This window comes from Syngnathus scovelli, chromosome 5 (assembly GCF_024217435.2).
Source record: "Syngnathus scovelli strain Florida chromosome 5, RoL_Ssco_1.2, whole genome shotgun sequence".
Classification (NCBI taxonomy): Eukaryota; Metazoa; Chordata; class Actinopteri; order Syngnathiformes; family Syngnathidae; genus Syngnathus; species Syngnathus scovelli.
Window position 1 is genome coordinate 8,394,362 of NC_090851.1, and position 23,844 is coordinate 8,418,205.

Genomic DNA, 23,844 nt, shown 5'->3' on the forward strand with positions numbered 1-23,844 from the left:
AGCCACTGTACAATACGTCTGAAACCGCTGCTTCAAATTGAAGGGTAAAATTGGCACAATACAAAATTTAGAACTCAACATCAACAATCACTGAGTGCTACAGTAAAACTGCGCCATCTAATGTTAGCAAAGGGAGGTGTAAAAGATTATTAAGCTTTTTTTTAAATTCATTATCCAATTTATTACATACAAAAAACATTCAACCTAATAGAATACCAACATCAATGAGGAAATAAAAAAAAAAACTGTTATAACTTTCCATCATTGGTATGTGTCGCAGAATTCAAATGGCACGTATGTAAATATGCTAAACAGAAAATGACTTAAAGTACGAACTACTAAGTATAGAACAGAGCCTTTACCTTTGATGGCCCACAAATAGTATGGTGGGACAAATGGAAGGACAGGTCGGAACGGGTACAAGTTATACAAACATTAAAAACATACATATATAAAACGTTTCTGCAGAACTTTAACCTCCGAATGTTCAAGTCATACAAATTCAGTCAAATCAAATTAAGAATGTCAGTGAACAGCTAAGTTAACAGTGTAATTTGAACCATAAGAACGCAGAAGAAGAAGGGTAGAAGTCAATAGGAGTCACCTATTAACCATGAGTGGTGTCATCCTCCACAAAGTCTTTGGCCTGTTCTGCTGTGATCACATCAATGTGACTCACCTAGAAAAAGAAAAAAAAGAAATACAAAATTCAATTTACACCCAGTGGAGACTACACTATAAAAAATAATAATGATAATAATAATATACTCAAAAACAAAGCAGAAATGAGAAAGTGAGAAGAAAAAGTGAATAGGAGGGGGCTTCGATTAGAACGACATGAATCATAAATGACCACATAATCTGCCAGCAGAGGGCACTGTTGCTATAGTAGTTCTGAGAAAGCAACCAGGTGGTAATGCAGAGAAAAAGCCTCACCTACGAGGCTTCAGCACATCAAACCCCATATTTTTAAGGACACTTGCATCAATTGCGGGAAGAAGGCAACGAAGCGAACAATCACAATCAGGTCCAAGAGGAGAGACTAGAACCCCAAACTTCCAATCTCAGGCTGATGTTCTAACAAGATGCCGATGCAAATTTGGCAAGATCTATGTTGACTTTTTAAGAGATCCGTAGGTGCCCAGCTCACCTTGTTTCTGAATTTGACTCCGTAAAACTTATCAGCAGACTCCAGCAGCTCAGGCCTGAAGGTTGTAGTGATGAATTGAGCGTGGCCGGCCAATTCAACAATCATGTCTCCATTGGACACCAAACAGAAAACATGTTAGTACTTCATCCACATTGATGGCGCATACCCGTTGTTTGTGTGAAATCGCCGCCCGTTACCTGAGACAGCCTTCCTGTGCTGGGCGTCGAGGGCCTGGTCAATTTCGTCAAAAAGGTAAAAGGGGGCGGGGTCACACTTTTGGATGGCAAAGATCAGAGCCAGGGCCACCAGAGACTTTTGCCCTCCAGATAACTGCTGCATTTCTCTCATCTCACCCTGCTTGCCTGTGAAAGACACCTACAACACAGAATTGTGTCAGCGTCTCTGTTTATATGTAATAGCACTTCCTTTCAAATAATCAAATCAAAACCCCCCAAAAAGAACAGAAGTTGTCAAATAAAAATACATTATTTTACAAGTACCCATATATAGTACAATTGGGGTTTCTAGAATGATGACACTGTGGCTGACAAGACAAATTACACTGACTGACTGGACTGAACATATTCCTCAGCGTGTATGACGACAATTCTCGGCGAGGAAAAAGCTCCTGATTAACTGACCTCATAGGACGTCGTGTTGTAATTACTTTTTTTGCCTCCTCTTTGCCAATGACACAAATGCCAAGTTTACAATTAATCATCATGATCATTCATGAGTTGGATATATAGAGAAATTCTGTTCTACTTCAATTGCTCTGTACACACTTTTGAAACCGTTTTTGGAATATTTTTAAACCTCATTGGCATTGGCTTCAGCAAAATAACCACTGGGCAACTGTTGATATACATGAAAGTGTGTCTTAATCTTAAAACCAAACAAAAAAAAACTCTTCGATTTCTTACTCTGATCCCCACTCCGGTAAACTGATCCACGGACGGCACGCTGCTCTGTGAGCCGGAGCCCCTTTCGCTGTCCGCGCCGCCCTCTTCATCTTGGGACTGACTGCCTTCAGCGTCTCCCTTCTTCATCACCAGCGTGGCTTTACCTCCAGGCACCAACTTCTGGAATACTTCGCTGAAGTTCTTTGACACCTGCGGGTGCGAGCAAGACGAGGCTCGGTTGACTAACTAAATTCTGGAGGATTGTATACACACAAAGCTTTCAGAGATCAGTACCTGTTTGAATGTGAGCTGGATGGCTTCGTACTTGCGCAGCTCCAGCACATTCATGAGCTCCATGATGGATTTGTAGCCTCGGTCCAGCTCGTCCTGACGCTTGATCAGTTTCTCTTTTTGCTCAGAGAAGTTGACGAACTGATCCAAGGCCTTCTTGTTTACGTGACTGTACTTCTTCAGCTCCGTGTTGCACTGCTCCAGCTTACGGAACAACTGGTTGGAGAAAAGAAATATAACACCAGTTATCCCAAATGATCATGCTGCATTTTTACCCGATGTGCCACTATGCTACATGAATATTTAAAGAGTTTAAAAATATATATATATGAGAGAGAAATTCCAATTATGGGAAATCAACAAATGTGTTTATAAATTAAGGTCATTACAGATACTAACAGATTTTATTTTCCCCAATGGATAGCAATCATACTTCCGGGAGGTGTTTACGTGCCTCTTAACTGGGATGATACACCCACCCACTTACTAACTAAGGCGCGATGTCTATTAGGAGGATGGCCACGATTTGAGGAAATACAGTATAGGTCTCCTAGTTTATGAAGGAGAAGGAACTTCTAAGATGTAACGCACTGTAGCCTACCACTCACTAATGTATGTTAAAGAAGAGTAACAATTACAGTAAATATTTGCATGGCAAACACTTCAAAGGCATCAATATGAAATAAATTAAAAACCTTAAGTATGGCATTATCTGAATGTCCCTTCTTGTGTTACTTGACACTGAAGTCTTACTTTTTTAGAAGACCACAACTCAGCAGTAAAAGTAGAAATACTTATTAATGTTCATCCCATTTAGTATGTTATAATGAGTTAGAAGGCATGGTCAGATTCTATCATCCTCTGAAACAAGGTTAGCTGATGAATTAATAAAATGCTTGAGCTAAAAAAATGAAAAGAAATCTCTCTAGGCCCATGACCTATAAATTAATTGGAGTTCCAGAAGGATCAGTGGGGAAGCTTGTGCATCATCTGCCTGATCAACTCCTGCAATCAATGGCATCATCCTGGCCACAATCATGCTTCCAGAGAACGAGCTGCTGTATGTGGGCAGGTTGAAAACATGTGGGGCTATTCTCAGCATTGTCATAGAAGGCAAACGGTAAACATACACACATGCTTAGACATTAATGAAGCTGCAGCCAAGTGCACTCAGTCACAGTTAGAGCCCTCAGAGGCAACAAGCTGAGCACTGACTCATATGTGAGTCACTGCTGAGAGAGTGGGTGGGCAAAGGCCTCAGGTCTTGTTCCCGAGGGGCGCTTCTGCTTTCTTTAATGCATTAAAAATAAATAAATGAAACTCTTGGAAAATTGAGAGAATAGAAATAGAAGAGAAAATTAAATCAAGAACGTTGTTGTCAAGATCAAGATCTGGATTGTTTTTTTGACTATTTGGAAACAGTTGGTGATTTGAATGTTTGTTTTTACTGGTCCTTCTTCTGAATGGTTTTGAGCAAGTTGAAGGCGTGACGGTTATACCTGCTTGAGTGTGAGGGTCTGGTACTTTTCAAAAGCCTCCTGAGGTAGCGAGCCCAACTCCCTGATCTTCTTCATGCACTCCTCCTTCTTCTTGAGCAACATGCCCTGCCGATTCGTCATCTTCTCCAACTCCTTGGTGTCATGGTTGATTGCATCATTTTGCTCCTTCTCTATGTTCTTCCAACGATCCATGCTCCTAATGTGATCCTTGATCTCCGACTCCGTCTTGTCAACCAAAGTGTCCAGATCTAAAGGATGTCATAAGTAGTTCTCATTTTGGAGTGTCACTTGTTTATTATATTATATTATTGGAAAACAACTCATGAATACTGCTTGTTTGGTTTTCTTACTTTATACACCTATCAACCGCGCAATGAATGAAGGCCTTATGTATTTCTCCTGTCTGCAACATGATCATACCTTCTGATCGGGCTAGTGTCTCCTTGACCCGTTTGTTGATGCCATCTAGCTCAGATGTTGTGGCTGTGAGTACAGTGCCTCCCTCGGTCTCTCGCAGCTCATTAAGCTCCTGTGTTTGCAAATCAAAATAAATTATATACATATAATACAAATCCCCATTCTGCATTCCATGAAAGGTGAACTTTATTTCAAGTCTTGCCCAGACCACATATTACCATGTACTTGGGTTGATCTGATCAAAAGTTAATTCACATAGCCTCACACCTGGCATTTAAACGCAACTCTATCATTATGACATATCTGAATGTACAATGTAAATAAATAAAGCGGAGTGGCACCATTTAAAAAAAAAAAAAAAAATTCGCATTTTGTTAGGGCATTGAAATGCCTATTTCACTCATTAAAACGTGAGCAAGATCATTCAATTTAACGGGGAATTAAATAATTATCCCCCCCCTTTCACAGGTCATTAAGGCCACACTGTACCTGTTCCACTTGATCAAGACGCTTCCTCAAATTCTCATTAAGATACGTCTCCACTCGAGTCATGATGCCCTCCAACTTGATTCTCTCATTCAGCAACTGTCTGTTGTCCTGTGGTTGGCACAAAAACAACATTAGTTGCGCTAATGGTTTTGCTTTGACAACGAGAAAGCAGAGATTCAAAATACCATGGCAACATTCACTGTAATAAAATGCACAATTGCACATTATGTTACATGTCACGCAAACGAAGTGCAAACACTGCCAAAACGTGCATGAAAGGCTCTGTGCTATGTGGGTGAAGTTGTATAACACAATTGGGGATATGACTTAAGAAGCTGGTACAGAAAAAAAATGATCACAGGAACCTCCCACACACAGCTGCTGCCTGCGCCTTTCACCGCACCCAGGTCATTTTACTGAATTAGCAGCAGCAGGGATAAGAGATGGTGGCAAGATTAAGACAACAACGGTGCTGCACTGAAATGCACATGAACTAGTCTATTTGTGTCAGAAATAGTTAAATTCTCAAAATTCTGCATGCAGTAAAGAAAATTGCCTGGGAACAGGTGCTAATTTAGGTGAAACTATTAAAACAGCTGCAAAAATGAAGGACTCCCTGTTCAGTGATGTGCATGGATCTTTTAGCTCTTTTGAACATTCCTGGGGGTGCTATAGATTCAAATTTGGCTGAGTCATGTTAGGACCCCTGCACTAGATACATTTTCACCAGGACACAGGGGCTTGAAAGACAGAATTTGACTATTTGGGAATACTAACACCCCCAAAAGCAATTTCTTTGTTGGTCGAACAATAAACACTTATTCCAAGAGGGCCTTGTTCGTGGTTTAATCAGTGGTTATTTCATACACAGCACTGTTTCTCCAGCACTCTTGCTCATTTTCTCCTAACCTGCTGGAGCTGGCGGATCTCATCATTGAGGTCATCCACGCGCCTCTGGTCCTCCAGGCTGAGCTGGGAGAGCAAATCTGTGCCCAACTCATCCTTCAGTGACTCTCTGGTGGACTCCATGGCGTGGAGGCTGGCCTCCAGACTCTGAAGACTTCGTTGCTGCACAGGAAACATGAAAAGAACGATACATCAGTCGGCGGTACGAAGCGAGACGATCAAGTTCCTGTTTTTACACGAATTCAATGAAGCCTTGACTTGGAAGTTAAATGAGCACAACTCCTGGTATGTCCCATACATAGAGTTCTAGGATAATTTGGGTCACCTTTGGCATGAAAGTCTTCTCTGACTGTTGCCTCTTCTCTTTCAGCATCTTCATCTCTGAAAGAATACTATCACGGGAGGCCTTGAACTTCCTCTGCTGTGTCTCAATCTGCTGCATTTGGTTCATCAGCTGGTCGATCTCATTGTTGATACGTGAAAGCATGTGTTAAAGAAGTTTATGACCACTTTTGGGGTTATCATTAAAACAAAACACCACAAAAACAAATTTGTCATCAAAGACATGATTTTAATATAGCTGAACATCCTCCTTTAGGGTTACAGCTGCTTAAGGCAAGTTAAATCCAAGACTTTTAAGTTCTATTTGAAATTAAGTTTAAGATTAAATTCATAATGTTCTCAAAGTTGCTACAGTACATAAATGACGTGCTCTTAACAGTTCCCACTAAAATAACATCAATCTTGTTCCAGATGACCTGATTGTGTGTTACCACGAGAGTCATTTGGTAAAGTATTTTAATAATGTTAATTGTAATGAGATACGAGACAGTTTTATTATCATACAACATTTCCAAGGGTTCAACTTTATAAAAAGCTGACTGATGTTTCACTGCCAATTAAGGCCTTGTTTTTAGATTTGTGTATATACATAATGTTTTTTAAGACTAAAGAGCTGCGGGAGCCTTGCCATCTTAAAGCTAAATGAACAGACGGCACTATTGATTGTCTATGACGTCTACACTCCACTGAGCCTTGGAGTTTTTGATCAAGTCTATTAATGCAGGCAAATCCATAACTGGTGGCTTAATTGATTTAATTACGGTCCAAGCAATGAAGCGTTCAAGAGCATTTCCCTCAGTGAAAACGACAGATAGGAAATTAATGTTGAAAAAAAATGTGATGCGCACTCCGCATTTGATATTGAATGAATACAAGATTCAAAATTATAGAAGAATCTGAGCTTGGCTTCCTTTCCCTGTCTGTCTGACCGAAATGAAGATGGACTAGACACTTAAATATAAGTGACGGGTGAGGTGAATCAAGGGAATCTCACAGGCCAGAAGCGGAGAGACAGAAAACAACGATGGGCTTTTAAATAATGGATGACAACTGTGACTCACCACTGCGGAAGAGAAAGATGCGGTCACACAACTCCCTCATTGGTCCTTTTGCCTGTCTTCTCACAGAGTTATCCGCAGGTGAATGCGCACACGCACACATCACTTGATTTAACCCAGATGTGCAGACACATGAAGTAACCATGTGATCAAAACAAGCAACACAAACCCTCTCTCTTGTTTATCCTGACGCGCATTCCAGCTCTGACAGCGGTGAGTCATTGTTGCTCGGTCCAATACAACCTGCTATTTCCTAATCCTTTGTTACCTTTCTCAGGCCCCTCACAGCATCCCAGCTTTGTGATTCCAGTATGTAATCCAAATATGATTATTTATTTATTTTTTTATGACAGTGGAAAACAATTAAGGGACTACCGTGTTTTCTTCCATTTTTTGTTCATTTTGATGTCTGGTGCGAAAAGTGTACTAACTAACTAACTAACACAAAATAAATAATAGAATGCCTAAAAGCACCAAGTGCCAGACCAATTTATGTAAGAACTTGTGAAGTGACGTTCGCTATTATAAAAAAAAAAACAACTGAAAAATGTATCAAGCAATTTTTCAATCCAACCCTCATGAGCTGTTTTTCCCCATTTAATCCACTGGTCCAAACAAATATACCTTTAGTTGTACTAGGCTTTTAAAATATACAGGAACAAACCAAGCTGGTCTCTTAAATTTTTTTTCAGTGCTCCATAATGGGTAGAATTTAAAAAAACACAACACTAATCGATTTTAAGACACGACCGGCGGGTTAATTATAATAACTTGATTATATATTTTACATCCGAGATTCTCATGGAAAATGCATGAGCAGAGCAGAGCAGTGCAAATCAAAAAGGATATGTTCGATGTTCCTGCGCAGATTCTCATTAAGCTTGGCCTCCAGCTCACCCAGCTCCTCTTCAGCCTTTCTCATGTCCTTCTGCAGCTCCAGCCGAGACTTTCTAGTATCATAATAGCCTCCTGTCAGAGCTCCACGGTGGCTCACCTGATCACCTACGAAGGCAAACAGATGTCATACCTCTTCAACATATTCTATTGATTTGCTTCTAATTGGCTCATTGTTTCTTTGACGGCGGTGTTGTTGATCATACCTTCCAAGGTGATACAGTCCATGGTGAAAGCTCTGGCCAGCTGCGTAGAAACCTCCATGCTACGACAAATCAATGTCTTCCCAAATACGTGCTTGAAGGCCTTGTCAAAGTTGTGGCTGTAGCGGAGCTTGCTGATCATTGGAATGGCATCCTGATGAAAGGTTGATACAAGGTTATCAACAATAGGTAGTCAAATATTATATAACAGGAGGATACTTGAAAACTAGAAAGATCAAAGGCAATGCATTGAAATAAAAAATACATTGGAAAGTGCTCGACATTTTTGTGGCGCCCCCTGGAGCCCACGGCACAATTAGTATTTGCTGGCTGTGTGTGCAACTAAATTATATGCACACACGTCCTTACATTGGTCTCTGGGTAGGCGGTGTCCCTGACATCGAGCTTGCTGAGGGGTAGGAATGTGACTTCTCCGGGAAGATTCATCTTGTTGAACTCCATTAGTATTTTGGTGCTGACCTCATCGGTCTCCACAATGTGGTAGAACAATCTGAAGGTGAAACCATTTTAAATAACATCCACAACGATGTACATAAATATTTTCAAAACATTAAAAATAAAATTGAAAAAAAATTTGCAAGTAGCAAATTGTAAGTATCTCTTTCTAGCCATTAGTTATGACAGCCGATAAATTTACATCTGTCAAGAATCGATTCGAGGTTGAAGGCTTCTTAACGCTCAAACTTTATTCACCAAATGGTTTGCTATTAAATTGAAAAGTACCTTTAAAAACTAAAAAAATACTATTAACAATAGAAGAAGAAAACTATTAAATAAAAACACATGCCACACCTGGTACCAGCAGTCACCTCCACACAGGTGTAAAAGGCAGGCTCACACTCAAAGTTATTCATAACGATGCCGTGGTAACCGTTGATCACATGCTGGTTAATGCCCTTGCGGCGGAAATGCTCAAGGACTTTGTTGATGCTGTCAATGCCATTCAGGATTGCCTGGAGAGAAGAAAAACACATTGTTAAATAAATACATTATTCAGTGAAGACACAAAAAGCAGAGAGAGAGAGTCGACCTCTGAAGCTTGAAAAGACCACTTATAATGAATGTGGAGACCCGCAGCTAATAAAGCTGTTGTTTTTATGGCTAGATTTAGCTGTTGCTGCTTTAATTAGGTGCAATCTATAGTCTAGAAATTCTGTTGCTTCAATTTAACAGACAACTGGCTCTAACAAACCACCCTCCCATAAGTCCATTAAATCCAAGTTCCACTGTATAAAAACGCAATTCACTGTCAAGCTTTATTTCAAACAAACATAGAACTATGATATGTCAATTTAGAACATTTATCCATCCGCATGCATAGTGATGTTACCCGTGTGACCAACTGAGAAAGAAAGTTACGATTGAGCCCTGAAATGCATTGAAAGGTTAGGCTTAATAGCTACGGGCAAGAAAAGACAGCAGCATACACACATATTTATGATATTGTGTTAGACTAGTCACAGACCTTGCCTGTGGCAGCTCTGAGGAGCTGCTGTTTCTTCTCCAGGTCCTCACGTTTGGCCGCCAAAGCCTGCTGTTCTGCATTCTCCTCGCGCCACAGGTAGCTGCAGACAGGTACACACGTGCACACGGTTACGCTTATGTCACAAGCTACAACCGATCGCACCGAAAGTATCGTAGGTACATTTAAAGGAGTCAGACAGGAGAAAGCAGTCGTCCACTAAGGAAGTGCATAACATGCATATTCTACACAAGTGAAAATATATAATTTATGTATACACCAACTAGCTGGAATATGCCCTAGTTACTTGTGACCCGTATGAGGACGAGCGAGACAGAAAATGGAGACTCACAGTCAGTCTATTCTGTCATCTGTAGGGCCAGGACGTATTCTTAAAACAGCACAAGTTTTATAGGTTTTTTTTTGTCTAATATTGATATGCTCAAGGAAATGTCTCTCACTATAAATGAAATTAAACCACAAGCAAAATAAATGCAAGCAAATATTTAATATTTTGGATACTTAAGCTTATGGCTAAGCTTCTTTCAATCTTGAAATGCTGTTGCTAATGCAAATATTTCATATTTTGGATACTTAATCTTATGGCTAAGCTTCTTTCAGTTTTAAAGTGCTGTTGCTAATGGAGTCATTATGATGCCCGAAGAACTAAAATGCATTACAGCAAACGACGTCTTGTTGAATCAATATTTCAAATCATGTGCTTTTACCTCATGAGAAAAGGTTAGTTTCCTTGTTGTACATTTTTAAGTTTACATTTTCATGATGTTTTGCCTTGAGAGACAAGTCCTGTGTGCTGTAAAATTAAGCAATACGAATCCAAAATGAATCTTACTTTCTTTCACTCTGCAGCTCATCTTTTCTGTTCTTCACTTCGTAGTACTTTTTGTCCAACTCCTCAACGCGAGTCTTCACCTCATTAAGATCTTGGTCTAGTTTCTAGAGACAAAAGAGAAAATGCAATTCAACTCAATTTTATTTAGAGAGCACTTTAAGAACAACCTAGATGCATACAAAGTGTTGGGCATGAAGTAAAAATCAAAGCTAAACATATTGTGTGGTTCTTGGTTTAACTTGGTCTCACTTTTTTTTTAAGGAGAACATGTAAATGGCATTTGAAAAAGGGTGTGTTGACAGTATATTCACTGTACATAAAAATACAGATTACACTGTATAAACACACACATTATCATATATTAGAATGACTTCTTACATTATACTGCTCAAGGTTCTTCTCTTTGTTGGTCTCTGTATCCTCCAGATCTTTATTGATGGCAGCAATTTGTCTCTTTTTATCATTGATGGCTTGGTCCAGAGATTTCAACTCTTTCTTGATCCACTTGTCCCTCTCCTCTTTGGAGGTGAACTGACTGCCACGGCCCTGCTTGGCATAAAGGTCGGTCCTCTCCTGGGTAGCCTGGGCAAGTCTAAATGAAAATTTAAAATTTTCCGTCAACTGATATATTTCTTCAAGTATTCAGAGATCATTTCCACCATTTTAGGTAGGTAGTTGTTTTTGAAACAACTGGTTAATAAATATTCATTGAGGGAAGTATGGTTTTATTATCCACTTTAAAGCAAAAACCTCTGCCTATTTTCTGACATTTAAATGGACAAAACAGGAACTAAATCAACAAGTTATGCGTGTGCATTTGCTATGATGTTTTTTTTTTTTTTTTATGAAAACTAATTGAGTAATGAACAAAACATTATAACCAACAGCAATCATCAAAATAATTGTTAGCTGCAGGCTGCAGCCCTAATATGTACCTGCTGCTGCCACCGTCCAAATATATTGAGATTTAGATGACTGACTTACAAAATTAGGTCTGTTCCCCAGTTGCTCGATAAACTTGTGACGCTGTAAATGAGTCATCCCTACCTGGAGATACCTCGCTCCTCCTTTTCTTTCACCATATTGAATTTGGGCTCTGTCTCCTGCAGCTCCTTTTGTTTCTCTTCAATTTTCTCCAGCAACTTCTGACGCTCTTTCAGCAGACGTTTCTACACAACAGTGGAACAGGTTTTATATTCCTCATGGTGGCTTCTTCGCATTTAAAGATTTGGGAAACAAATCTCTAAGCTGCAAGGTTGAAATTCATGGCCAAAACAAACTAGGCCAACCAACAAAGAGCAACCTGCAGGGTATCTTTAAGTGTAGGAAGGACTGTATGACTGTGGTCACAGCACCAAATCTTTCTCTATTAGGGATACTAATTTGACTTTCAGAGCAAGCAACTCACAAGACTGCAACAATGTGCTGTGTTTGCAATTAGCCATACGCTGCCAATGAGTTATGTAGATTTTGCCTGCTATAGCGAGCATCATATGAGAGGATGGGTTGCTAATCATGGGCAAAGTTGCAGACCATAAAAACACCTCTACTAAAAGACAGTCAAATAAAACACTGATATACTTTTCCAGTTGGCCAACAATGCAACCACACTGCCAGCAGCCAGAAGGCATTCCTTTTCATTTGGCTCCAGTAACATTTGGCTGATGCTGAGCTGCCACCAACCAGCATTCTGCCTGGGACCCATCATGGCCATGAGTAAGACTGAGCCAATAAAGCTGTTATTTATGATGCTCTTCATACATACACACACGTGCCCACAAATATGAGGCCATACTGAGGTTGAGTCATACCAGCTCTGCACGTAAACCAATGCCAATAAAGATGTGCAGTGGGATTTATATAAGCATGCTGCTGCTTACGCTTCTTGAATCACAAGCTTAGCTATAAAGAAATAAAACTTGCTAGTTGATTACTAAGGGTTTACGGGAAGATGAAATGACACCTTGGCAACACTTTGTGGCATTTTCCACATGCTAGGCTCAGTGACTTATTTAAAAATCACAATTGCGCCTGCTGGTAGCAGTGACAGTAGGGGAGATACATGCAGTGATGCAGAGGAAGGGTAAGTGTTGCTGGAAAGCAGAGTGATGTAGATGGGAGGCTTCCATACCCTCTGTTCACTGTTGCCTGCCAGCTCATCCTGCAGGTCCTTGGCCTTCAGCTCTAGTTTGGTCCTCTGTTTAATCTGTTCCTGGCGCTCAGCAGACAATTGCTCCCTCTCCTCCTTCATGGCGGAGATCTTAGATTTCAATTCTCGGACAACTCGCTCTGTCTCCTACATAAGGGCGGCAGGAAAGAAAAAAGGTGATTCCATTTATTCAGGGGTTCAAACTTCTGTTTACTTCTCCTCAAGGGATTGAACTACTTTATATTCATCTGGCATGCAAACTGCCAGGATTGCTTAGCTTCTTGGAGCTCCTCTATGTGTTTATTATTATGGCTACCGGTACCTGTTTTAGTGTAATGTCAACAGCTACTTGGCACATTGTAGAGCGAGCAAAATAAAGCCTTTGTTGTCAGTGCATCACCAGCCGGTTGTAGGAGTGTGAATATGAGCTACTTCAGCCATGTTTCCAATAAACACTCAAATTTAGTGTAAAAAGTTGTGGGCACCCAAATAACCAATTCACTTACTAAGATGCGACCATTTGTTAATTTTCCGTTTTAATACCATCTGCAGTGCTACTACAGATGGCACTTAAAAAACAAATTCTGCTTTTATCGATAAAGTAATTGCCTGCATTTTACTTCCAGTGTTTCATTTTTGTTCTATTTTGCTAATTTGTAGGTAGATGAGATCATCATTTATTCATTTACCTCAACTTTGTCTCTGGCATCTTGCTGAGCATCACGTAACTGTCGTGATTTGTCTCCACACGTTTCTCTCTTGGAAGACAGCTAAAAAATATATACACAAAAATTAAATGACTGTGCTGAAAATAAACAAAAGACAATGTGATGTAAATGAAACTTTTTTATATTATCATCACTACTACACATCATTACTTACACAATTAGTTCCACAATCATGTAAAGTATTTTAGAAAACATTGTTACAAACACTGTTAACGAGGTTTGTGCACATCACCTCATCTAGTTTGGCGCGGGTTTCATTGAGCTCCTGGTTGTAGATGGTGTACTCAAGAGCTCTTCTCATCTTGTCCCATTTCTGGTACTGAGCCAGCTCCTCTTTTTCATCCTCGAGGGTGTGCAGACGCTCCTCAATGTACTTCAACAGCTCATTGATCTTCTCCCTTTTGCCCTCTGGCGAACACATTATTATTATTATTAGATCATTATTTGATTTAGATATAACTACACATTAGAATAATTGTATTGTTCAATATCGAGTTTGAAGGGTAATAGAACATCAAACCAAAGAGGAGCACGCTTATTGAAATGATAATACGACAGGCTATAATTTGCCAGGTATGTTCAGCCGTTGATGATGACAGCAAACAGGCTTGTTTTGCAAACTGGGAATAGGCAGAAAATGAGGATAAATAAATACTATTCTGGCATGACATGATTAAACTATAGTAAAAGTTAAGGCTGGACAATTTCAGGAAGAGTGAATTGCATTTTTATTTCTTACAGATATTAGGAAATCACGTTTCTATTTACCATGAACTGTAACATTTAGAAACATGACAGCAATTGATCTACCACTGAAAAATGAAACGGAAGCAGCCATCAAAGAAAGGACTTTTTGGGAGTATGGGTGTGACGTAGAAATGACTTTTTTTTTTTTTTTAACCAGCTTAGAGCTGGCGAGTGTGACCTGTCCAGTTGATTGGTGATCTTGGTATAGTATCAAAATCCACACAGGAAGAACCTAAAGCTGCAACCTAAAACCTCAGCTACCTATATTAAGGGCAATTAATTATAGAATACAATAATTGCTTAGAACACACCTGTTTCCTTCATGAGCGAAATACTTTCTTCTTTTCGTTCATCATACACTCTTGTTCCTGCCACCTCCCTCAGCAGCTTCAGACGCTGAGAGTCAGGCGCTGTGGCCATTTGGTTAATCTGCAGCAAATAATGAACTCATTACACTACAATATATGTATATATTGCACTTTAGTGAAGTCACAATGTGGCCGATATTATAATGGAAACCATTTATGACGCCATTTATGACGAGCAAGTTGGCGATCAGACCAGACTTCTTTCTCACCTTGCCTTGCTTGACAATATAGTAGGGGTTAGAGCGGGAGAAGCCGGCACTTTCCAGAAGGTTCATGACGTCATTCTTACTGCACCAATCACAAACACCACCAAACTTGTGATCACATGAATTTGGTGGGGCCAATATTTCCTGCGATTACAGGCACACGAACACTTACGTCACCATCTTCTTGTCCAAGAAATACTGGTCCTTCTTTGCACCGATGACACGACGAAGGGAGACTTCCTCTTTGTCAATCTGGAGGGAGACGTATTCACAATTAGCTACACACACAAAAAAAACACCAAAAATGATTATCCCGTGTAATGCTTTCATGGTCTAAACAAAACGTAGTGGACAGGAAAAAAAAAACTGTTTGTGGCCATGTTCAGGGTTTAAGCTTACATGTTGTGTGGGTGTGACTCCTTTAATGTACAGTACTGTATTCAGCCCCAAAACATAGTAAACACTATGCATTAAATAACAGTGCAACAAAATTTGGAGTTACATTGATTTTCCTGTGTTGAAAGGCTTCTGGCAACGGCGTTTACCGATGTGATAAATATACACAGTATTTGGTCTCGGTCTTACCGGCAGCCGGTTGTCGGAATTGTCAAATATAATCTCCACAAATGCAGAAATGACTCGAGGACCAGTTCCCTCCTACAAAAAAAGCCAAGGAAATTTAATTTAAATGATCACTAAAGTTATTTGCAGCTTATGCTACGTGCTACTTACATGGAGCAAGGCCAGGCGCTGCTCAGGTCGGAGGTGGCTGAACTCATCACTGAGCACAAACTGAATGGCTGGGGAGGAAGAAATAAACAATGAACCCCAGCTCTAACAAGGTCATGGATGGAAGCTGTTATCCTCAGTGGCTTACTTACCATAGAAAAAGTTACTTTTTCCTGATCCATTTCGTCCAACTGTGAAATAGAGGGGAAAATGAAATAAACTGATATAAGCCACAGCACATCAGTGTGCCATTAGAGAACAGCAGGTATGCCAAGTAAAACGATCCACAATCACTTAATTGGTTTGAAAATTATTTTCAGTCCAAAATAAAATACAGTTTGAAGGTTGAGGTGTCAATATTCTGGTACCTACCGATGACATTGTGCTTGGGACTAAACGGGTCTACCACAGTCTGGTCCCGATAACTTCGGAACCCCTGGATGATAACCTGCACAAGAAACATTCAATGCATTTATATGGGAAGGGAGTGTCAAATGCATTGCGTTTATCACAATGTAAATGTGTCAAATAACAAATATTGCAGCCATAGAGAAAGACTGAGAAAGTAGGGAGAGAGACAGGAGACTTATATTCACAGTTTGAAGATTCGGCTAGCCTTAGCCTAGCATCCTCAAAAGGGGGGCAGGCAATTCAACGCGGGACTTTCTTTGGAGTTTTGGTTAAATTTATAGTGACGGCCATTCATTTCAACGCGAATGCAACCAGCTTTGTTACTTACACTAAACAAGGTTTTGCACTGAAGCTGCGTCCTCAGAAACGCGTTCATTCAGCAAGTAGCAATGCTAGCCCATTCGGCCCAGTAAGAGCGAGCTAAGGGAACACACTGGTGTTGTTAGCTTACCTGTTTGATGTACATCGTCTATTTCGGGGGTCTCCTTGTCTGAATTAGGAGCAAATCGGTCAGCCCCACGTAAATGGAGATGGGGGGGGGTAAATAAAAGCCCACACTTGTTATTATTATTTTCGTTTCAGCATTTAAAATTAGTGTACCACTTCGCAGTGAAGGAAAACATAGAAAATGGCGGCGGGGGCGGGATGAAATGGATCATACCAATATGTGAAAACAGGGTGATAATGATAAATAAAACACACGTTAACGTGGAACAGTAATTTGTATTGCACAAAATTTGGCCCAAAAAATCTACGTTTTGTTTTAATAAGTAACTAAAGCAATACTCTGTATTAATTTTGCGCAAATAATAGTAATTTTGAAAAATTGGTCGTTAGTTGCTTCCCCATTTGTAAATTTGGTACAGAGCAACTGGTTGTCTTCTGGGCGCGAAATGAGTGAGAGAGAAGCAGGCGATAGAAATTGCACAAATGTTAAAACGGTACTATCGTTTAAAAATAAAATGTCTAACGTATGGAAACAATATTCAATAAAACAATGGACTATATTTATTATTTGTTGGTACTTGAATAAACAAAATCACAGAGTCCTGCCAAATTCACTAAGACTACAGAAAAACAACGCCTGTATTTAATTTTTTTAACCCCATGATGGGTTACATGAATATTACGCCAATACCCTGTGTATTTCTTAGTCGTGGGAAGTAGCAATGTAAAAATAAATAGCTACTTTACCTGAGTGTATCATTTTTAAGGTATCAGTACTTTCTTTGAGTATTTAGTTTTCAGATGTCTTTTTGCTTTTATTGTAATATTGAGCCATGAGGAGGATGAAGGCAAACGTCTTGGAGCCCTCCACATACGTATTGTGCAAAGATGTTGAAAATTGCAAAATTCTGAATTTGACAAAAATCCTCATTTCCTGAACTAGATCAAGTCCTTAAAATGTTTATTATCTTTATTATACCAAGTGAATCATCTTAATGCTTCAACCGCATTTTTTTAATCAGTACTTCTACTAACGTACAAAGTCTAAGTACTTTTGCCACCTTTGACATTCATTCAATGATTGTATTACAACAACTTTAGTTTTCAACTTTTATTAAACACTTTAACATCAACATTATTGAAAAAAATCACAAAGATTTCAATTTTGAATAAATTAGATTCAAATGCCTGACTGTATTTGTGAATGAACATATAAATCACATTATCAACCTAAGGCATGTTATATTGCAGTTTTATCACTGTGCTATTGCCACTACAGTGGCATCAGTGTCATCCTATGAAATGTGTACAACTACCAATTTAGACTTGCTCATCTCCAGTCTGGTCTCCTGGTTTCAATACCAGGCACACGGGGAGCTTTAAAATTTGATTCCTTTTCAAGTAAGACTATGAGCAGTCACAGTTCTTTTTGTTTTTTTAAGGCAGTGCAGTTATTGGGCTCAGCTTGAACTGATGATGGACCGGAGACTTCAGGCAAGAGGTAGGAAGGGTGAATACAGATGGCTCGAAGTTTTGGGTGTTGAAGGAGGTGGTGATGTCATTGGCAAAAAAGGAAGCAGACTCGGGGATACAGGGAGTGGCAGGTTCAGGTGTGGCTGCATGAGCGGGAGCTGTCGAAAGGACCTCAGACTCAAATTGCAGCAGCTGACCCATGAAACTGAAGTTGGGTGAGATAACAGGCCGGCGCTGCTTGATGATATCGAATGCTGCATCCAGTTTCAGCTGCTGGGTTCTCATGATGTAGGCCATACAAATGGTGGGGGAACGAGAGATGCCTGCTTCACAGTGGACGAGGACCTTTCCCCCAGATTGCTTTACGTGATCTGGACACAGAACAAAAAGCAAACGAGTCAATCACTGGACACGGATGTGCAATTTTCTTCAAGCAGGTTACATAATATTAAAAATCAAACCTAGCTCTACAATCGCAATGGGACATTCAAATGGACAACTGGGAACACTGTAGGGGGTGTATAGAAAATAATAAATCACATTTGAAGGGACTGAAGAAATAACCTGCCATTTACTCCTACTTACTAAGTATACATATACCACAGCTGTAAAGGCAAAACCCACAGAGAACCTTTGCAGGGACCAGGTTTTGTATATTTGTATTATTTTAAATCTGTCATTTTTCCACACTTGTCCTCCTAAACCATTGCGGGTGTTGGGTGCTACCCACCATGTCATAGCGAAGCGTGCAGTTCGACTAACATCATAGTTCTTGCTTATTCCCAGCTTCTCTTTTTAGGAACATATGTAGAGCAATACGCAATTTGTTTTCTAACATGGTGACAAAACACCTACATGTTGGCAACTAACCAATCAGAGGAAAGGTGTTTTTCATATAAAACTAAGAAGAACCACAGCCCTATTTGAACAGAGCTTATTTACATACTGAATATTTTTTCAACATTAATGAGAAAACCTGAAAAGGGATTCCTTATTTCCAAACCAAATTATCTCACAAATCCATTAAATTAAAAATCTGAGAAAACTGGCATGGAACCTTTAACAGATTTTTTTAACTTAAAGGTCATTTCAATCAGCTCCAGTGGACCACTTGCCTTGATGGTTGTTTTAATGAGCAAGTGTTGTCTTTTCAGTCAAAGGTCAACATTTATTTTTATCCCCTAAACATCTGTATCACATTTAACCTTGAGATGTTCATAATATATAATCATTTATTGTGCCATAAATTCTGTCAGGCCAAAAATAGCCCAAAATTGGAAAAGGCTTAACCACCCCTTCCTTAAACTGTCAATCATCTCCACTTAATTGAACTAACTCAAGAGCTTAGTAGATGAATTTTGGAGCTACTGTAGGCTAAATGTAGGTTAATCCTGCTCCTGGTACAATTAGCTCTCTTATGTAATGAGGACTAAATGTAGGCTGCATCCTCAAACAATACACAATAGCAGCCAAGCAATAATGGTCAGTCCAGTAGCTCCTGGCTGGGCTTTGTCCTTGCTTTTTATTCCAGTCTATAAATAAGCACCAACACGTTGTGTGCGTCGTTTGCTGCTGCTGTTATGATCCAGCGTCAGCCTCCCACACACTCTTTTCACCACAGGCTGCTGCTCTTAGGCCCACCTGTGAGTGAGCAACCAACCGCCGCCGAGGTGTGTTACACCTCATTCAACCTCACAGCACGACCACACCCACTGGAGATTAGGCGAGCAGGCCATGACAACATGCGAATATCTTTTTAAAGCTAAGAACCAGGAGGGCGTCAACACCTCGGCAAATCCTGAATGGATAGGACTGGTTGGCTGCGTTGGCGGAAGCTTGGGGGTAGGCGATCAAGCTAAACTGATTACCACTGGGTTTCTTGGAGCCCTCTATTTGTGAATGGTAGGAGGCAGGTTTATTTGAGGCTGACGAAGACGCCTTTTAAAAATAAACACCTATGCATAGGAGTCGCCTAATTCAGACAGAATATTTCCAAGTCTTGCGTGTAATCTGCAACTATAAATATACAGAAGCTGAAGGTGGTGTTATTTTGGGGAAAGCTCTTTCCTTGGGATGGTGCATATATGTCCCTTGCCAAATAGTCTGGCTGAGCACACGATTTTGAGCGGGGAGTCAAGACAAGAAATAAACATGTAGGATTATGAATCCGAAATAAACCTTCAGGAGGAAGCCCTGAGAAAAACGGTTTGGACTGCCATCTTAAAAGATTTAACTCACCGATAAATTCTATTGCCTCTTGGAAGTGGGAGCTGATGTCTGCCATGTGGTTGTCTTCCACCGGGATCCATTTGTAATTGTAGTGGACCTTGTTGGGCTGCATGTCTTTGCGCGACACGTTGAGCAAGGCAGTGATGTGAAGGTCATTGAGATAGTCCTGCCTGGAGGCATGGTAGGCACTACCGAGGTAGAGGAAAGGCAGGATCTCCACAGGTTTACCCTGAAAGTGAGAAATGGGTGGGGAGGAAACCAAATGTGAGTCAAGATAAGTAGGCCCAATATACAACAAGGTGTGACATTGGGACAGACGCATCCATTTGATTAAAAACTTGTCAACCTGAAGCAAATCAATATGCTTTTCTCCCATCTAAATGATTGTAAAGCTGCTATGTGGAACTTGATGTTGCACTTTTCATATGATATTCGTAAGAATGTTGTCGTGGAGTCAAAAAGAAGAGTAAAAGGATTGCAACATGAGCAACACCTCGTAAATCTGATAGCGTTGGGATGGTAACTCGATTGAATGATTTACGATTTGTTTCAGTACAATACAAGGAATCCTGAAGAAGTCCTGTTCAACAACACTCACACAATATAGTAGATCGATATTTGAGATATTGGAAAGGTCATGGATGAAAGGTTGTGTTTTTCCTCCATCTGGCCTACTTTCGTTCTGGGACGCAAATAGGTCACAAAATGTCATAGCCGTGTAAACAGATATATACGGTATGCCAAATATAAACCACTAGTGTTATATTATTCTGTTGGATGTTATGCCAGAAAAAGACGGATGTGTGTGTTGTTGGGAGGGAGGTGCTTTGGGGTGGATGATGATGTGCTGCCCTCACCTGATCATAATCTGGTTTGTGGTGACCAAGCTTCTCACTGCTGGCTCTTTTCTCATTTTCGGTTCCGCTCAGCTCGATGCTTTTCACTTCAGTGCAAAGTTCAGGGTATTGCGTGTGGAAGTTCTCATATCCTCCTGTGAGACGGAAGGGGTGGCAGAGAAGGGGGGCACAAATAATTAAATTTAAAATAATTAACAAACAAATACACACCTTGTGAAACCACAGAGTTTATGAAACAGATTTAGCGCCGGATTATAAACTGATTATAAGAGCCCCATTAATTACTGGAGTTCGCTAATCCTTTTCACTTCCACAGGATGTAAAGGCGACAAATTGAAATCGAGGTGTTTTAACACATGATCACAAACCCGGCTAATTATTTAGATTTTTTTCCTTTCGATCTTCAATTGTTTCTTGCCACAGGGAGTCGGTTTCACAATTTGTTCATATTTGTCAGCACTGACTCATCGGCTCCGTTGACGCACATTTAGTTTAAGGAAGAAGACCGATCATATAGTTGTTTTAAAAGGCCAAAAGAGATTGTGTAGCTCCGATTGAAAAACGTCATTGCAATTATTAATTTGATTTTAGGTTATTCTACTTTTTTTTGTCAAAGGAAAAATATTTTGTGTCAATTACATGTAATTGTGTGTCAATACATTGGCATCAATGTCATCGCCTTGACTGATTGTGCGTGATTTCCGATAAAATACTGTCAGTGTCATTGACGCGTAAAATCAAATTATCTTCACTATTCTTTCTTTCTTTCTTTCTTTCTTTCTTTCTTTCTTTCTTTCTTTCTTTCTTTCTTTCTTTCTTTCTTTCTTTCTTTCTTTCTTTCTTTCTTTCTTTCTTTCTTTCTTTCTTTCTTTCTTTGGGAAAATAAAAAAGTTCGTTACCTTTTAAGAAGCAAATCTTGGTCCCGCTGGCAACATGCGTCAGTGTGTTTATTACTATTTGTGCTACGCTGTCCTTCTTGAGCTTCTGCCAGTGGGACGTCCGGTCGTCCAGAGCCACCACTGCCGATATGCTCCCCTCCCGGAGCCGGAGGAGGGCTTTCTCGTCCGGGATAACAAACTGCAGAGGCACCGGTCCTCCCCGTGACCTCCGGACCACCACGGAGTTGAGATTGACGTTCACGGAGCCTTTGATGCTGGAGTTCGTAAATGACAAGTAAGGTCGACAGTCCACGATAAGGCAGCTCCCGCGCTCTTTCCTGATGATCCTCCGCAAGTGGCGGCCGTCGATGCTGGACACTTTCATTTTTTTTTTTTTTAAAATGTTTATTATTGCCCAAAGAATGCGTGTAGATTCCTGAATGAGAGTGGCTGCGGGCGAACGATGAGCCCAGCGCGCCTCAGTGCCTACATTGCCTCCAAGGGGATTCCGGCGGAGTCTTTTTCTAGTGAATGGGACTTCGTTGTGAATGACGTCACGAGCCATATATGGACAGCAGTGAGGCGTGGTTGCAGCTAAAGACCCACCCGCGAGGATGACGGCAGTTGCGTAACTCCTCCCTCTATGTGACGTACCACAACGATTGATTAACTCTTATTACTCATCTCACGTCCTCTTCTCACTCGTTTCTAAGATCAGTTTCGAGAAGCATTGCTGTGATATTATCTCATCAAAACAGACAACATTGAAAGCACCACAGATGAGCACAAGAGCGTTCACGGTGTGGGAATGTGAATCATTTCTGAGCAAAGAGGAACACGCATGGAATTTGTTTACAGTCGTTGGTGTCATCTTGGCACCCGATGCAATTCTTCACAAACGCATTAGACTACACTAGACATTATGCAAAAAAAAAAAAAACAGTCTGCTTTTTAATACTACAAACTGCTATAATATTATGGGGTATTGACTTGTGCAAGTGTATATAAAACAAAAATCTTATTTAGCATTTGGCCTATGTTTTAGTATTTTTTTTAGCATTAGGCCAATATTATTCATAAATGTTCTAAAATTAAATAAGTAAACAGCGTTTATAATTATTGGTGTTTTACTGTTTGCAGTGCACTATTTCTGTTCTATTTTTTTTACCCATAATGACACAGGCTAGTGACTTGTGCATACCCCGTGGCATTATGAGGAACATACCCAATAGAAATCAGTTTCTTTGCTTAGTTACATCAACATCGACCTGTTCTTCTGATTTCGAAGGCACTGGACAGATTGACGTGGCTCGATAGTAGACGAAAAGATGCTACTGAATGAAGAGAATAGATTTTTTGGAATAAAGAAATAATGATGGAAAGAAATATTTAAATTTAGGTCATAAATGTAGGTCAGTGCTTCTTATTTTGTTTAGACCAGCAGAGCAGTCCTTGGCTGCTCACCACTAATTTTGATTGACATGTTCGCAGAGAGCTATTGATTTAACAATTTTGGAGTACTAGATGATACATGTACAGGCATGCAAGAAAAGTGCTGCGCCTCTTGAATACAGAAGGGTGTGTTGGGGGGGGCGGGGAGTATTTCCTTGCCCAAGGGCACATCCACAGTAGTCAGAAAGCTGACTAGCACATCTCCAACAACTTATTGTTACTGCCCATGATCAGTACTGTGGTTGTAGAACTGCATGAGGGGTGTGTCTGACATTTTGGTTACCTCAAAGAGGAACAGCTCTTCTGCCCATATATGTGTTGTTTTTATGAGTAAACAGTATTGACAAAATGGTGGCATCATCTTGTGAATATTCAGCCATGAGAGGTAGTATGGGAGCTGGCGCCGACATAATCACGCATCTGATTATCTTATTGCGGCATGTTGTGTGTGACAATATTCTAATAAATGAAATTAGAAAAACTGCCCTTAAAAGTGTGATTTGCTATTCTCTATGTATACTGGCCAATATTATTAACTATTTACACAGTTCAGTTCTTTAACAGAACATAAGCAAATACAATTTGATGGGGGAGTCATTAGTATGAAAAACGTTTTGTTTTTCTAATCTGCCTTGCTGTGCTATTGGAGACTTCCCAGAGAGCTCAGCGGCTTGACGAGTGGC

At 40.1% G+C, this 23,844-nt stretch overlaps 2 protein-coding genes across 3 annotated transcripts; both read right to left on the minus strand.

Moving 5' to 3' along the window:
- Positions 1-155: 155 nt before the first annotated feature.
- On the minus strand, positions 156-16,463 carry smc3 (structural maintenance of chromosomes 3). Of its 2 annotated transcripts, XM_049719715.2 has the most exons (29): positions 16,277-16,463; positions 15,787-15,862; positions 15,567-15,605; positions 15,418-15,485; positions 15,271-15,342; positions 14,858-14,937; positions 14,689-14,767; positions 14,423-14,540; positions 13,597-13,772; positions 13,326-13,406; positions 12,619-12,783; positions 11,535-11,656; positions 10,866-11,079; positions 10,488-10,591; positions 9,638-9,737; positions 8,965-9,125; positions 8,521-8,662; positions 8,155-8,305; positions 7,904-8,056; positions 5,980-6,131; positions 5,658-5,816; positions 4,749-4,856; positions 4,263-4,371; positions 3,843-4,090; positions 2,347-2,559; positions 2,074-2,262; positions 1,348-1,525; positions 1,151-1,257; positions 156-679 (listed from the first exon to the last, which is right to left on the minus strand). In XM_049719715.2, the coding sequence occupies exons 1-29, from the start codon at positions 16,289-16,291 to the stop codon at positions 608-610; spliced, it is 3,651 nt and encodes a 1,216-aa protein (XP_049575672.1). In that variant the 5' UTR covers positions 16,292-16,463; the 3' UTR covers positions 156-607. The 2 variants fall into 2 exon arrangements, with proteins under 2 accessions (XP_049575672.1, XP_049575673.1); XM_049719716.1 differs by lacking the exon at positions 16,277-16,463 and having other exon boundaries at positions 15,787-15,877.
- Positions 16,464-17,368: 905 nt separating this feature from the next.
- Positions 17,369-22,227, minus strand: dusp5 (dual specificity phosphatase 5). Its single transcript, XM_049719721.1, has 4 exons — positions 21,731-22,227; positions 20,832-20,965; positions 19,984-20,203; positions 17,369-18,116 (listed from the first exon to the last, which is right to left on the minus strand). Exons 1-4 carry the CDS (start codon positions 22,092-22,094, stop codon positions 17,710-17,712), a joined length of 1,125 nt encoding a protein of 374 aa, XP_049575678.1. The 5' UTR covers positions 22,095-22,227; the 3' UTR covers positions 17,369-17,709.
- Between the last annotated feature and the right edge of the window lie 1,617 nt (positions 22,228-23,844).

Coding starts and splice junctions, on each gene's coding strand:
- dusp5 (XM_049719721.1), bottom strand. CDS start 22,094: ATGAAAGTGTCCAGCATCGACGGCCGCCACTTGCGGAGGATCATCAGG. Junction 20,966..21,730: donor CAAGATTTGCTTCTTAAAAG/GTAACGAACTTT, acceptor TCCGTCTCACAG/GAGGATATGAGAACTTCCAC. Junction 20,204..20,831: donor ACAAACCAGATTATGATCAG/GTGAGGGCAGCA, acceptor TCTCACTTTCAG/GGTAAACCTGTGGAGATCCT.
- smc3 (XM_049719715.2), bottom strand. Junction 13,773..14,422: donor TTCGCTCATGAAGGAAACAG/GTGTGTTCTAAG, acceptor TGTGTTCGCCAG/AGGGCAAAAGGGAGAAGATC. Junction 8,057..8,154: donor GGACTGTATCACCTTGGAAG/GTATGATCAACA, acceptor TTGCCTTCGTAG/GTGATCAGGTGAGCCACCGT.